The sequence below is a fragment of the Musca autumnalis genome, unplaced genomic scaffold (genome assembly GCF_047663935.1).
Source record: "Musca autumnalis isolate F117 unplaced genomic scaffold, ASM4766393v1 scaffold_3, whole genome shotgun sequence".
NCBI lineage: Eukaryota > Metazoa > Arthropoda > Insecta > Diptera > Muscidae > Musca > Musca autumnalis.
In genome coordinates, this window is record NW_027411866.1 from 214,963,953 (window position 1) to 214,981,256 (window position 17,304).

The window sequence follows — 17,304 nt, forward strand, 5'->3', positions numbered from 1 at the left end:
TTATATACACTTTCATACGTGCAAAATGGGCCTCATCGAAATAATGTTTTTAGACCCCAATTATGTTTGGACGAAATACGTTTCAGACAATTTAGGGTCGATTTAGGTATGTCCGTCCGTCTGTCTGTCTGTCTGGCTGTTTCGCACAATAATTCTCTAACTGATAAACCGACTTGGTCCAAACTTAGTTTATGTTCGAAGATGGGTTATATCGGTCCACTATCTCCGGTACCTCCCACACAAAAGTTCGGAAAATTTGTGCGCACTATAAATCTAGAAGGGAGTAACCGATTTGGTCCATACTTTGCACATCGTGAAATTTTTACCAGACTTAGATGAGGTTCTAGTATGGACTCAATCGGTCCATTCCTTCGGATACCTCTCACACAAAGTTTTGGAATCCGTAAAATTTTATACCAATTCATGCGTAATTTTTCCAAATATGGCGTATTTTTAAATATCGCATAGGGGAGGTACCCAGCCACCTTTGGAATTCAATAAAATATGTAGCCGATTTTAACCCTGGTCCGTCCCTGTACATTGCCTAACAATTTCAGGAAAATCGGTTCAGTAGTTTTTGCAGAAAAAATTGAAGTTGAAAATTGAACAAGTAAAAAAGTATCAGTCGGCTTTGCCGACAGAGATATGCCCTCAGCCTATGTGAATTGAAACTTTCATCTACGGTCAGATCGAATGTATTTATGGTCTTTTTATTATTTTGTGGCCTTTTTTGGATATTTGAACTTGCCAACGAAAATATGGATTAGGATTAAAGTTTACAAGTGTTGCAGATAGGTACTTAAATAAATGGACCGACATTGTCCATTATGAAAATGGATCTTATTTTGGGAGTCCTATCTCTTCGATAGATATCGCGTCCACTAGTCATTTCAGTGGGTCATTGTATAACTTATGGACCATTATGTAAGCAGGACAAAAATGAACAGACCTTAAACTGCACTTAGACACAAATGTTGAACTTTTGTGGAGGAGGTACCCTAAGGTACCTCCATTTTTTAGAAGTTAAACTAAATTTGGACAAAATATTAGGAGATCCAAATTTTGGACCAGATTTGTTCAAGAGATATCGTGCATACCATTTAAGTCACATTTTTTAAATATTCGGAGGAACAACCGGAAGTTGCGGACCGGTATTGTTTATCTTCGGCCTGAAAGTATGACAAAATATCAGGAAGTCCAAATTTTGGACCATATCGGTTAGTTCGAGAGTTATCGTGCTCCCCATATGGTGCCATAAGGTTTTATTAAACTTTCGGGCTGTTTTCTCAAGAAGTATGGACTTGCCCCTGAAAACAATTTTACCGTCGTAATTGAGGCAGCGAATGAAAGTTGCTTTAACAAAACTCAAAGTGATTACAGATCAGGTATTAAAGTGAACTTATACGAAAGTTTGTGTGCGTGGTACCCGAAGGAGTAGACATATGTACATAGTCCATATTCGAACCTGATATATATTTGGTATATATATTAGGTTATGTAAAGTATGGACCAAATCGCTCACTCCCTTCAAGAGTTATTGTGCGCACAATTTTTTCGAACATTTGTGGAGGAGGTACCTGAAGGAGTGGACCGATATGGCTTATCTTCGAACTTAAACTAAGTTTGCACAAACTATTACGAAGGTCACATTTTGACCGAATCGGCAGATCCGTTCGAGAGTTATGTTGCGCTCCAACCACTTTCAGGATATTTTCTGGTCAACTTTTGTAGCACAGTGCCATTTATCGACATTTTTCGAATAGTTTGCACCTTCTGAAGGACAAACCTGCCTGAAGAAGCGTTCCAATGCTTTTGCGATGTATTAGAAATTTCTTAACTACTGTCTTAGCTACAATTTTAGTCCGAGTGTTCTATCGGAAGTCTCAATGGTTTGGCTGTTATATGCCAAAATGTACAAAAAAACGTGGATAAACAACTTAAAGTCAAATTATGGGCAATTAACGCACACGCTGTTTGTGGAGAGAGCGAGAGAGAGTCGTATGCGTGAGGCCGCAAACAATGCATTTGTATTGGTGCCGATACCTGCTCTATAGTATACACACAAATGTTGTGGTTTTTTATTGAAAGGCAAAAGAACAACAAACACATAGGTACATACAAAATTCCAAAGAAATACATAACACACTTTAATAAAAGAAAAACTGATTGAAATAATTTGTAAATAGTCACACTTTTAAAAAGGAAAAATATATAGAAACGTAGTTGAACGCTTCTCCTTAGTTGTGAAATAAAACAAATTGTCCTCATAGTTGAAATTATCAGCGGGGAATCGGCATCTAGAATCAAATGAATATGTAATGTAATAAATAAATATGGATATGCCATATTTCAAATATACATAAGTATGTATGTAATTACCAATATTAAATGCGATTTCTTCCTTGTCCAATAAAATATTTCCATTCGCCTTATTGATTCAATTATAAAATGTATTGGGCATTTAATTTACTAAAAAGCACAAGTTCTTTAAGAAAACACAAAACACTGATTTATTCAGTCACTTTACCGTCTTGACTCTACAAAGGCAACTAAAACACTGAAGAAAGAAAAAAATATAATTCATATCATTTCTTCTTTTCTTCTTCTCCAGCTAAGTTGGTTAACAACAACAAAACAAGAAACACACGAGTTTGACGCATACATGCAACCAAAGCATCCAAGATCATCCATGGAAGATCATGCATGTACGTTAACGTGACTGTAACAACAACATATGTTCGCTCTATTCTCATCTTTCGTGGTTTAGCAAAGGGAAGACTCGCTCAGAGAGACTAATGCACAAAATATTTTGAGCACCACCGAACCAAAGCCACCTTCTTCGCTTCTATGTCTTCTATTATACAATACCCACAGCCACGAGAGCACTGTTATTACTCTCGTTGACAAACATCCTCTCTCCACCCATGAAAACAATGTTCTAACATAAAAAATATGTTTTACCCAAACATATCAAATTGTGATATGTTACAAAATGTTGCAAACATCTATTTGTTTGGACCCACACATATTATGTTTGGATCCAAACATATATTTGTTTGCAACCGGTCCCAAATATATATTTGTTTGGATCCAAACATATTTCTAACATAAATTTTTCTGCGTGTACAAGTTGCTAAAACAATAATCAACGCGATTCGAGAGCTGGCCTTAAACTGAACTTTTCCGAAATTTTGTGTGGGAGATACCCGAAGGAGTGGACCGATTGAGTCCATATTGAAACCTTATTTAAGTCTGGTACATATTTCACGATGGGCAAAGTATGGATCAAATCGGTTACTCCCTTCAAGAGTTATGGTGCTCACAAATTTTCCGAACATTTTCGAACTTTTGTGGGGGAGGTACCGGAAAGAGTGGTGCGATATAGCCCATCTTCGAACTTAAACTAAGTTTGGATAAAATATTACGAAAGCCAAAATTTGAACCGAATCGGTTTATCCGTTCGAGAGTTATCGTGCGCTCCAGGTAGCCAGACGGACGGACTTTGCTCAATCGACTCCAAATTGTCTGAAACACATTTCGTCCAATGGTCTAAAACCATTATTTCGTTGAGGCACATTTTGCCCGTATGAAAGAATTCTTAGGGCTGAAATTCACGAACAATTAAATTTTTTAACATTCCCCCTGCTCAGGTTTGGAAATGACAAACTGTTAAAAACTCAAGAAAATTTAAAAGGTTTGTTATTTACGGACCTGAACAGGAAAAAATGATCTAAAATAATCGAATTTTGAGCTTAAAGAATCGTTCCTAGAATCTTCATTTGTTCTAGAAACTTGTTTGTTGAAATCTAAGGTACATTTTTGTGATTGACGGTGTCCTTAATTTTTGGCCGGCTGCGTATCTTTGGACCAGAGTCGAAGAAAAAAGTATAAAAATTGTATATTTTCAAAAGAATTTTGCTATTTTTACCATTAAGAACCGTTCATAGGCATTTCGCATATTCCAGATAGATGTTTATTGAAGCCTTGGTTGATTGTTTTCTTGAATTTTGAACGGTTTAATATCTATGGAGCAGAATCCTAGAAAAGAGGATAAAAATCGCAATTGTTTTGCTATTTTGACTATTAAGATCCGTTTCTACAGAGTTCGTATATTCTAGAAAGATGTTTATTGAGATCTGAGGTACATTTTTGTAGTTGCTTGTTTGCTTCAAATTTGATCGGTTTGAAAGCTGTATAACAAAACTTGAGAAAAATTTTAAAAGAAATTTGACCATGGCGATTTTGACCTTGCAGATGAAGTTTGATTGGTTATATGTGTTCACAATTTTTGTTCTTTAAGACAAGAGCTACAACTTTGCCTCCGAAATAAGTTCGAATTTCCTAACGGTTTGGAAGATATAGTCCTGACTAAATGACCCTCTTTACAGCAAAGCCTCAAACCTTTGGAGGCCTATAACCGCGAAAGTTGTTGAGATGAGGAAAAACGGCGAAACACGTGTCTTCTCATTTTTGGTGTTATATCACAGTATTGTTTTTTTGTATACTATACTAGTATTGTTTATTTGTATACTATTCCTTTTCCGCATACGAAGTAGCGGGCATTTTGCTAGTTCGCTATAATCGAGGAAGATGCAATACAGGAAACGTTAATAACATTGAACAGTTTACACAGAACCATACAATTCACTCTGGAAGAAGAAACAGACGGAAAGATCCCATACTTGGATGCACTGGCAATAAGAAATAACAATAAAATCCTTTTGAACTGGTACCAAAAACCTACTGCTTCAGGAAGGTTAATAAATTACTACTCAAAACACACAAAACGAACAATTATCAACACCGCAAGAAACTTAATATATCGTGTACTGAATGTAAGCGAAGAACAATTTCACGCTGAAAACAAATTAAAAAAAAACAAATACTTATCAAAAACAGTTTTCCAACACACATAATAAACTCATTAATACGCGAATACAAACCAACAAAACAGACATCAAAAAACGAGGTAGCCAAGAAAATATACAAATCTCTGATATATTTGCCAAATATTTCAGAAAGATTGGAAAAGTCGGACATATATGACAAAAACAAATACACCATTGCTCATAGTTCCTGCAACACTACGAAATCAACATTCAGCAAACTTAAAAGTAAAACACCTAGAATGGAGAAACACAATGTGATTTACCAAATTGAATGTGGTGGTAACAGTGAGGGGAGTTGCGGAAAATTATATGTCGGCACGACAAAAAATAAATTAAAAACGAGGATGTCAGCACATAAGTCTGACATAAAACTAAGAAATTTAAACACAACACAGAAAACAGCATTGTCCGAACACTGTAAGCTACACAATCATACACCAGGGATGGAAAAGTCAGTACAATTGTACTTTTTTCAGTACCATTACACTATAAAAAATACCGAAGTACCCCCGCGACCAATTCAGTACCATTTCAAATTTTATCTGAAACTAAAAATGCAAAATGCACACTTTGCTTCCAAGATTGAAATTGTTATACTCGTATGTATATGTATGTACCTTCATATTGGGAATATACCACAATATGAACCTTTATTGATAATTTCCTTCGTGGAGCTCTTTCACCCATTGAGAAACAGAAATACCAAGTTACAATCACTAAGTAGACTTGTCATTTAAAAGACTTCACATCGAGCGGTATTGTAGTACCTCCCAATCTAAGAAGTTGCAATACCTCTTCTGTTGGCTGAATTAGTTCTGGCAAACTATCGATAGTCCGACTATCGCTTTGATTACTGACGTAAAACAAAGTTGACATCGGCCACCAAGACATGTTTTTGGGCCTTCTGTTACGAATTATTTAAAAAAATAATTTGATTAGAGTTCAATATAAACGATTTACGGCAGCATTTAAAACGAAAGTCGGACTATCAGTAGTTTGCCAGCACTAGGCAACATGTATCTTCTATACCCACTGTTTAGGTGAGGGAGGGGAAATCCATAGGTTTTTATAGAACGATAGCTCAGGATACCGTTTGATGAGCAGTGGGGGTGAAAAGAATAAAATAAAACAACAAAAGCAGTATCAGTTTAAATATAATAAATGATTGCCGTTTATTGGTGTATTTCTTTTCAAACAACAAAGATTACCTTGTAATCTGGGGTGGCGACAGAGGCCTGTTAGTAACAACGAAGATTACCAATTGTAATCTGGAGTGGCGACGGAGGCCGGTTAGTATTAACGCGAGACGGTTGGTTAATACGCGACAAGTTAACTCTTCAAAGGCTAATCGACCAGTGAACGCAGAGGTTCTTGCAATCGCAGAGGATTGCTGTGATCGCAGAGGATCTGAGTCGATTTATACTATTACATTTACATATTCCAATGAGAGAAAACTCAACAACCACCGCTCGTTAGCATCAACACTCTATGGTCTCCGCAGAGGGAACTTGCTGAGGTGATGCACGATGATGTCAATCAGCATCCGTGATCGACTGAGCTCGGGAAGTTGAGTTGAAATGTATCAAACCTAAACACCCACAATTGTCTATACGAATGTTTTATTTATAACCACATCGAATACACAATACCTAATTTCAATTATTTCTATGGGATAATGAGCCTATACCTTTAAAATGTCGAAAATCGGTACCGTTATATCAGAACGTGGACCTACAGCTCAACGAAGACTAAATAACAAATTTCAACAATTTTGGTATGATAATATGGATCAAACCTTCAAAATATCGAAAATCGTCACGAACCGGTAGAGTCTCCGAGGAATATTTTGATGTGTTACAAACAGAAACAAAGTTAATTATACAACAATATATACGATAATAATTATATACAAATATATACGATTTTTCAACATTCTTCAGATTTCATGATATAAGCCTTTGTTGTTGTTTTTTACTGAGCAAACATTTTTAATTTAAAAAAGTACCTTTTCAATGAAAAAAGTACCATTTTAGTACTTTTTGGAATTTTTAATTTCCCATCCCTGTCATACACCCAACATCGATGATCTGAGAATATTACAAACTGAGAATCATTACAACAAGAGATGCTGGAGATGCTCCACATAAACAGTCTCCCAACAACAACAAGAATAAACAGCAAAACAGATACGGACAACACAACCTATTGCTACAGGCAGCTCACTCGGGGGAAGAGATCGTGCAAAAACTAAATACTAATCAGTGCAGTAATAAACCATGACGGAGTAGTAACACTACAGTAGTTTTTTTAAGTTTATTATTTTTTTAGTATTTGTACGTAAGCGATCTTTTTTCTTTAATTATTTACCTGCTAGTATTAGGAATTACTGTGATATTTTTAATAAGTCGTCCTTTATTTATTTTATATTTAGAACATTTCCCTGTAGATGAAATTCATAGAATTTCGAAATATCGGAAAATGAAATAAATATAACGAAAAAGACCTCAAGCTCGAAAAACACTTGTTTTATTAACAATAAAAAGGCCGAAAAATAAAAAAACAATCATTAAGATAAATTAAAATTAAATTAAATAAAAAACAAGTAAGAACGGAGTTAAGTTCGGCCGGGCCGAACTTGTTATACCCTCCACCACAAGTTGTATTGAAGTAAAATGGAATAATTAGTTTCCTTTCGTGTATGAAGGAGACTTAATACTAAATTTCAGCAATTTCGGTAAAACAATGTGAGGCACCATTCTATGGGGGCTATTTCAAAACGTCGATCTATACCGACAAATTTCTGACGGAAAGTTTTTAGGCTCAAAGAAGACTAAATACCAAATTTCCTATATTTCGGTAAGAAAATGTGGCTAAAACTTAAAAAATACCGAAAATCAAGAAGTACGCTTCTATGGGGATATAGGAAGACGTGGACCTTTACTGATAATACTCTTCTGGAATATTTTATAACTCTTGGAAGACGAAATAACGAATTTCAGCCATTTCGGTTGGATATTGACGTCACAATCTTCAGTATTACGAAAATCGATACCGACAAAATTCTGGGGGAAAGTTTTATATGCCTAAAGAAGACTACGTACCAAATTTCAGCCATTTTGGTAGGATAATGAAGCTAAAACCTTAAAAATACCGAAAATCGGGAGGTACCGTTCTATGGGGGCTATATCAAAACGTGGACCGATATATCCAATTTTCAATACCAACCATCCTGCAAGTAATAAAAACATCTGTACCAAATTTTGACTCTCTATCTTTAAAATTGCGAGCTGTATCTTGATTTCAACAGACGGACGGACTGACGGACGGACGGACAGACGGACATGGTCAAATCGACATAGAATTTTATGCTGATCAATAATATATATACTTTATAGGGTCTCCGACGAATATTTCGATGTGTTACAAACGGAATGACAAATTTAAGTATACCCTCCATATGGTGGAGGGTATAATAAGGCTGAAACCTTCAAATTACCGTAAATCGGGAGATATCGTTATATGAGGGCTATACCAAAACGTGGACCTACATATATAAATAATATTTGGTAAAAATGTTTGTTAGTCTCTAGGAATACAAAATACCAAATTAAAACCAACTCGGTGGTCAAATGGGACTAATATCCTCAAACTACCTTAAAACGTCGACGCGTCACGCGTCAGTTTGTATGGGGAATATACTAAAACGTGGACCTATATAGCCCATATTCAATACCAAATGATCTACATACCTACAATAGATTTAACCATAATTTTATCCACCTACTCCAATCCGTTCGGATGCTAGAGTGATTTCTACAGACGGACAGAGGGACAGCAGACGGACGGACATGGCTAAATCGAAGTAGAATTGCCCGCTGATCCAGAATACAAACGGAATGACAAACTTAATATAAATCAATTAATTAATTAATTAATTAAATAAGTAAGTAAATAAATAAATATATTTTTCCCGCTTTGGGGGGCCTCCCCCCTGAGTAGACCCATGTCGTATGTTATCATGTATGATTATAATATTACATTCATGATTATTGAAATTGAATTATTTACTGATAAAGTCAAACACATGGATATTTTGTTGTTGCTTTGTGCACACATCAATGGTGCTACTGCACCTCTTCCATATCAGCGCAAAGCTTGGAAAATGTGAAAATACAAATGCTTGAAATGGCATCACAGTTTCCTATAAGTGCTAAATATGTTTCAGTTCGAACATTAGTTTAGTTTTGAAATTTTAAGTGAAGCTACAAGACAAGCAAGCGAAAGTGAATAAGTAACGGGAAACAAAATGAAGACCCTTACCCGCCTCTTTTTAGTGATAGCCATTTTTGGATTCGTTTACTGCCGCAAGAATTTCCAGCACAATGCCATTAATCAGAACCACTACGCCACAATAATGAACGATTTCAACAAGGACTTTAGTCCCTGCAATCAATTTTATCCCTACGTGTGCTCCCAATGGACGCAGAAGCATTTAGTTGGACGTTATACTTCGAAAATGGATATGATTCGATACAATGGTAACAGGGATATCCAGAGGTATTTGAAGAAAACATCTTTGGATGAGATGCCAAAATGTGCTCAATTGGTATAAAATTTCTTTGAATCCTGTGTCGGAACTGAAGAATTAAATTACATGGAATTCGTAAATTACCTGGAGAAAGAGGAGAACATGACATGGGCCTTGCTCACACCCACAGCGAATAGAGATGTTGTTTTCGATTGGCCCACAACCATGGCCATATTTCGTAAATATGGTTTAAACGATATGTTCATAGACCAATGGATTGGATCCTCTAAAGATTTTAAACTTGTAGACTCAACTGATATTAAGTTCTTGAATAAAAGCATAGCCCTACCCTCCGGTACCATGAATTTTATGGAATTACATGAACTTATTGATGACTTTGAAACGGATCTCCTTTTAGCTCAAGTTACCGACGGAAATGAGAAAACATTTTAATTCGAAGAACTGCCCTATACATGGCTAAAAAGATATCTAACCAGGCTAATCGGAGCTGAGAAATTGAATGTCAGTTCATGTTCATGTCATGTGGAGTTCAACATGAGAAATGTTGAAGGCATGAATGCCCTGGATAAATTGTTAAAGAAATATGATGACAAATTCATTTGCCGTTATTTGGAGGTACGTTTCCTGCTATATTTGCAGAAGGCCGACGAAATGACTAAGGCAAACAAAATGACCAGAGACAAGCAAAATATTAAGGCCAATGAATGTATGTCGCAGACCACTGCTCTCCTAACACCGGTCACTGAATGGATTCTCTCACAATTACATCCAGAATTGTTAGACGATATACCTCAAATGCAACAAATTTTCGATAATATTGTGAAAGGTCTTAACAGAACTTTACGTATGCACAAGAATTATATAATACCCGACTACCGCATAGGGAATTTGGAAACGATACAACTGCAAGTAGGCAATTTACCTCAATCAAACAATACTGCTGAAGTCTTGAAATATGTCTATGAATCTTTGAATCTGCAAAACAATAATTACTATCACAATTATTTGACCATTCTAAAATACAATTTTGATTTGGAAGTCAACTACACCATGGACATGCTTATCAACATTCCAACATCTGATATACCAATTTATAATATTGGCCCTAAATATGAACTTGCTTCAAATCGACTTATTCTACCATTCGGCGTCGTGCTACGTCAACCAATTTATCGACTTATTCTACCATTCTCTGTGCTACGTCAACCAATTTATCATCCGGCCTTGGAAAATATCTTCAAACAAAGTTCATTGGGTACTCTTATGGCTCAACAAATACTTGATGGCATGACTATCTTAAAAACTAGAGATACTTCATATTTGGAGTACATTACAAGTCTTCATACGTCCTTTGATGTATTTTTCTCATCGCTAGAACTCAAAGAGGCTGAGAGATTAAAAACCATGTTCAACTTGAGCTCCTTGCAGGAACTGAAACAAATGTTCTTCATTAATGCCATTCATTATCGCTGTGAAAAAGATTACGAATATGCAGAAGTTGTCAATTCTATGCTGATGCATTTGTCGGATTTCAATGAGGCATTTGATTGTAAATTAAATATGTTCCTTAAAAACTTTTAAATATTGTTCATAATAAATAAATAGTGAATGAAATACTAAATGGATTTTTTTAATGCATTTTATAAAGAGTCGAAGGGGGTAAGTGGGACAAGGTGTTTTAATGATTGGTATTGCATTCAAACAAGGCAATAAGCGTGGATTTTTTAAAACCAAAGAATCACCACGGTCACTGGACGGAAAGAATCGCCACAATAGGCGAGGATTTTTACGATTTCTAATATCAATCAAATACCCAAATAGATTTTTTAATACCGACCAAAGACCAAAATAACCGTGGATTTCAATTACTGACCAAAGACAAAAATAACCGTGAATTTTTAATACCGACCAAAGACCGCCATGTGGCATGTATTCATACGCCTTTTTAGCGGGTTCATCATCGCTCATTCTCATGATATGGCCTAGCCAACGCAATCGTTGCATCTCGATACGTTTAACAATATTGATGTCTTTGTATAGCTTATATAGCTCGTGGTTCATACGACGTCGATATTCACCGTCAACGCAAATCGGCCCGTAGATCTTTCGAAGAATTTTCCTCTCAAACACACCAAGCACTGCCTTATCTGCTTGCGCAAGTACCCATGATTCGGAGCCATACATTAACACGGGTAGTATCAGCGTCTTGTATAGTGTTATTTTTGTTTGACGAGATGTGGCTTTGTTTTTAAATTGCTTACTTAATCCATAGTAGCATCTGTTGGCCAATACAATTCTTCTTTTTATTTCACAACTGATGTTGTTTGTTGTGTTTATGGCAGTGCCGAGGAAGACGAAGTCTTTAACTATCTCAAAATTGTAGGTACCAACTTCCACAGTTGGTCCGAGCTCTATGGACGCTTTGCGCGTCGACATCATCAATTTGGTCTTTTCGCCGTTTACCGCCAGACCCACTTTCGCAGATTCTGCTTCGAGCTTCCTAAAGGTATCAGTTACTTCCTTTACTGATCGTCGCATGATGCCTATGTGCCACTTCTTTTGATATTTGCATCTCGTATTACCTTTTCCAGAAAGATGTTGAATAGGTCCCACGAAAGGCTGTCTCCTTTTTTGAAACCTCTTTTGGTACCGAACTGTTCGGAGAAATTCTTTCCAATTTTAACTGAGGACCTAGTATCAGTTGAAGTCATCTTACAAAGCCGGATGAGCTTAGCATGGAGTACCATTGCTCGGAGGGGATTGCCGAATGCTGCTTTATAATCGACAAAAAGGTGATGTGTGTCGATCTGCATCTCTTGGGTCTTCTCTAGGATTTGCCGCAGGGTAAATATCTGGTCAATGGTGGACTTGCCAGGTCTAAAGCTACATTGGTATGGTCCAATTATCTCGTTGACCATAGGCTTTATTCGTTCGCACAGTATCCCTGACACTATCTTATAGGCAATAGGGAGTAGACTTATGCCCCTATAGTTGGAGCATACAGTCTTATCTCCTTTTTTGTGGACGGGACATAGGATGCTCAGGTTCCAATCGTCGGGTACGCGTTCTTCCTGCCAGATGGTGCTAACTAGCTGATGCATACACCTTATCAGCGCGTCGCCTCCGGTTTTAAACAGCTCGGCTGGTAAGCCATCGGCTCCTGCTGCTTTATTATTCTTCAGCCGGTTGTTTGCTGTTTTTACCTCATCTTGGCCGGGTGGTATACATTCTATACCATCTTCTGGGATTGGATCTGCGGTATCATCGTCTTCGCCACTATTGGATACCAGCAGATTGGAGAAATGTTCCTTCCATATCCTGAGCACGCTATATGTATTTGTTACCAGATTGCCTTGCTGGTCTCTACAGGAGGATGTACCTGTACCAAAGCCATCTGTTTGATGTTTCACTCTTTGGTAGAATTTTCGGACTTCATTCTGGCTCCTGTACATCTCGATTTTTTCACACTCCCGCTTTTCCATTTCTCTCTTTTTCTTGCGGAAAAGACGTTTCTCTTCTCTCCTTTTCTCCCGATATCCCTCTCGTGCGCTACGCGTTGCTACTGATTGTGAAGTAGCTCTATATGCCGCATTTTTATCTTCGGTAGCAGCACGGCACTCCTGGTCATACCATGAATTCCTTTGTGGAGGTCTCTGGCATCCAAGTATGGATTTTGCGGCTGCTTGCATGGAGTGGGCAATATTTTGCCATTGTGTTGTTATGTTATCAGGACAAGGAGTGCTCGCGTTAAGCAATTGGGCTAGTTGAGTGGAATATGCTGTGGCTATCTGTTGTGTTTGCAGCCTATCGATGTCCAACTTCCGCGTTGTGTCTGTTCGTGCTTTATTTGCAACGTTTAGACGGGTACGTACCTTTGCTGCAACAAGATAGTGGTCCGAATCAATGTTTGCGCCTCGGAACGATCGTACATCCAACACGCTGGATGAATGTCTTCCATCTATCACAACATGATCGATTTGATTACTTGTTCTTTGATCTGGGGACAGCCAGGTGCCCTTATGAATATCGAGATGATTAAATCTGGTACTGCTAACTACCATGTTTTTTTGCAGCTGCAAAGTCTATCAGCCTCATACCATTGTCAGATGTTTCACTGTGGAGACTGAATTTCCCGACTGTTGGGCCAAAGATATTCTCCTTTCCAATTTTGGCATTAAAATCGCCTAGAATGATTTTAATGTCATGGGCAGGGCAACGGTCATATGTTTCTTCTAAGCGCTCGTAAAATATATCTTTGGTCTGCTGGTCATTTTCTTCAGTGGGAGCATGAGCGCAAATAAAGCTGATGTTGAAGAATTTAGCTTTTATTCGAATTGCAGCAAGTCTTTCATTCACTGGGGTGAAGCTGGATACCAGATGTTTTAGTCTCCGACTAACTACGAATCCGCAACCAAACTCATGTTTTACGTCATGGCAGCTATAATACAGTGCGTCACCTTTAGGTGTTGTTGTGACGCCTTTCCCAATCCATCGTATTTCCTGTATGGCAGTAATATCGGCCTTGTACTTTTCAAGTACGTCTGCCAATGCGAAGACTGCACCTTCTCTATAAAGAGTGCGAACATTCCAGGTGCAGATTCGCAGATCATGGTCCTTAAAACGTTTGCGGGGTTCGTCAACTTTAGAGGGGTTTGTTTTTCTTTTCTTTCGTTTTTTTCATAGTAGGCTGGTTTTTCTAGGGGAAATTATGAGCCTAGAAAATCGTAAGAAAATGCAAGGTGTAGTTTTTATAAAGGATATATTGGATTCGAGTATTGACTCTCCCGAATTATTATGTCTTCTGCCATTCTATGTGCTCCCTAGAAACTTGAGAGAACAACATTTAATTTCAATACAATTTCATAGAACAAACTATGGAATGAATGAGCCATTAACTCGATGTTTACGATTATTTAATAATGTTGCCAATTTAATTGATATTAGGTGTGTACGATAACCCAATAATTTGTACAAATTCGTACAAATTTTTGCTGTATGCTGTTCGATAACAAAATTATCCAACAAAAGAGAGCGAGTTTGGAGTGATTTTTGGAGAGTTTTGTGACTGAGAACTTGCAAATTTTTGCTGGGAAAATTTGTCCCGCAAAAATTTGCAAGTCTGATCAGCTGACAAGAAAATTTCACAATTTCACATTTTTTTAGATTCTAAAGCGTTCTGGATAGGATTATAGCATTAAATAAGTCAACTGCAATTTTAAAATTTATGTTTTGTTCCGTTTGGTTTAAAATATCAAAAGAAACAAAAACAAATTTCATACATTTTCGGAAACAGCTGACTTTCTTGCAAGTTTTTGCAAAATGCTGTTCGATAACTTTCTGCAATTTTTCTTGCTTGTGAGAGTAAAATTCACTGAGAGAGGTTGCTGGAACTGACTGAGTAATTATTGCTGGGAAAGTTATCGTACACTCCTATTAATGTTAATAAGAATAGGTTAAAGAAAGATATTATAGAAATTGTTAATGATATATAACTAGTTACTAATAATTGTATGTAATCTGTAAGAGTTAAGCTCGGTAGATGAAATATAAATAAATAAATATTTAAGATTATTTTTTGTATTTATTTTTTTAATATTTCTCAAAACCACTATTTTTTGATTATTTACTTCTACCTTTATTTTAAATATTTTAATTAAAACGAGCTCGAGATCTTAATGTTGTAGTTTTTATTTATTTATTATTTTATTCAATATTTCGTCACAGTGACGAAACAGATGGCAGCGACACTAGATCGACGCTTGGCAATATCTTTAAATATTTTTTTATCCTGATGATGTCTCTCAAAACAGAATTCTTTACAAAACTTGTTTCAAAAAATCATTAACTTTACATTCAAAGGCTTGGTTGAAGTACGGAATATCCCTGAGCATAGTATTGACACGATCTGCTGGGGCATAGAACCATGCACAACGTCCATGCATTTCATTGATGAAGAACAATTGCCGGAGCTGCTGCTCTACTGACGTCATATTAAACATCGCTTGATAACGCTCAATCTCCTTGCGCTCAAGGGATGAGAAAAATACCTCAAATGAAGAATGTAGACCCAACATATCCGGAAAAGTTTCTATATCCCAATTGTTATGAGCACCCATCAAAACTAAGGGATCAAAAATATGTATGGCCATTAAGGTGCCCAATGAACTCTGCTTGAAAATATCCACATATGCCGGGTTATAAAAGGGTGCCCTCAATAGACCAAATGGTAGAGTCAATACATTTGTCTTGGCTACATATTTGGGCATTACATTCGAGGTGGGTACAACTAATGTTGGTGCTTTGTAGAGTATTTCCATGGCACTGTCATCCGATTGCTGTTTATTGAGGAATTTCATTATTTTCAACAAATTACCATGATAATCATTCGGTTGCAGCTGCAAATCTTTATAGTGACCTTCCAAGCGTTCAATGGTATTTGTGGAGTAGGTGTCACCTACTTGCAGCTGCATGGTCTCAAGTTTGGCAAAATATTCTTGGGGTATGATGTTCTGGGTGTCCATTTGTAAAGTTTTGTTGACACTTTTGACAATATTTTCAAACATTTGTTGTATTTGGGAATATTCTTGGAGTAATTCGGGATGCAGGTTCACATAGATGCCTTCCGAGGCCATGGTCATATAAGAGGTGACCTGATGTATACATGAGTTAGGCTGAATACGTTGTCTGGCATTCTCCAAATAGAGCAGAAAACGTATTTCCAAATAACGGCAAAGGAATGCCTCGTCATATTGTTTTATTAATGCATCCAATTTGTCCATGGCGTCGCCATTATCGATACTCAATTCCATATTGGCATCCAATTGTTTGGGTTCCGCAACAGCTGTTAGATATTTTTTCAACCAGTCATAGGGTAGTTGGTGGAATTTGTATGTTTGTTTTTCTTCTGCCTTTGAAACTTTTATGAGCTTTAACTTTTGTTCAAACTCCTGAATGAGTGGCCATAATGCCATAAAATCCATGGCACCGGAAGGAAGAGGAATATCCTTTTTATAGGATCTCATTTGATAGGATGTAACGTACCTAAACGTATCCTTAGATGAACTCCATTGCTCCACAAACATATCATTGAGACCATATTTACGAAATTTGGCCATAGTTGAGATCCAATCGAAGACAACATTCTTCTCATCCGTGGGTGTTAGCAGGGCCCATTTCATATTTTCCTCCTGCTCCAACCAATGCATAATTTTCAAATAATCGAATTCTTTGCCATCTTTCATACATGATTCATAGAAATTCTTAGCCATTTTTTCATAATAATATGACACATCATCAAGGGGGGTATTTTCTAAATATTCCTTTATTTCCATATTGGCCTCATGGTTTAACATTTCCATTACCGAGTTATAATTTCCAATATTGGCTACATGATTGCCCGGCCATTTGTAACAGACGTGGGAATAAAATTGAGTGCAGGGGCTAAATTCGCCATACAAGGTGTCCCTTAACATTTTGTAGTGTTTTTGATTGATGGCAGTGTCATCAACATCCTTGTCGCAGGTCACCACCGCCGCCACCACTGCCAAGAGTGCCATCACCAAAAATATCTTCATTTTCTTTTCTTTCGGTTTTTTTTTCGGAATAATTTTTCGTTGTCGTTTAAAACTAAACTAATGCTTGTTCTGAAAACTAAGAGCTTTTATACAAATTATTAATCTAAGCCGTAGCAGTTGCAAGAAGGCTATCTCATAGCGGAAGGTTAAAGTTTAATAAGCAAAAACCGGACATATGTGCGGACACACTTATTTGTTGTTTGTACGCAGATGTCTCATCTGGATTTTGCGCTTAAATGTGTCACTAGTACTAATTAGGAATAGTTGCCGAAACTGTTATCTCAGGTTAAAG

The 17,304-nt window shown here is 36.9% G+C and overlaps 2 protein-coding genes across 2 annotated transcripts; one reads left to right on the plus strand and one right to left on the minus strand.

The window, feature by feature from the left end:
• The first annotated feature begins 9,972 nt into the window (after nucleotides 1-9,972).
• On the plus strand, nucleotides 9,973-11,019 carry LOC141398431 (uncharacterized). The gene has a single exon (XM_073975716.1). The coding sequence runs from the start codon at nucleotides 9,973-9,975 to the stop codon at nucleotides 11,017-11,019; it is 1,047 nt and encodes a 348-aa protein (XP_073831817.1).
• Nucleotides 11,020-15,254: 4,235 nt separating this feature from the next.
• On the minus strand, nucleotides 15,255-17,012 carry LOC141398432 (neprilysin-2-like). The gene has a single exon (XM_073975717.1). The coding sequence runs from the start codon at nucleotides 17,010-17,012 to the stop codon at nucleotides 15,255-15,257; it is 1,758 nt and encodes a 585-aa protein (XP_073831818.1).
• Nucleotides 17,013-17,304: the final 292 nt, after the last annotated feature.

Bases quoted from the DNA above. Each gene is read 5' to 3' on its own strand.
- LOC141398432 (XM_073975717.1), bottom strand. From the start codon at position 17,012: ATGAAGATATTTTTGGTGATGGCACTCTTGGCAGTGGTGGCGGCGGTG.
- LOC141398431 (XM_073975716.1), top strand. From the start codon at position 9,973: ATGAGAAATGTTGAAGGCATGAATGCCCTGGATAAATTGTTAAAGAAA.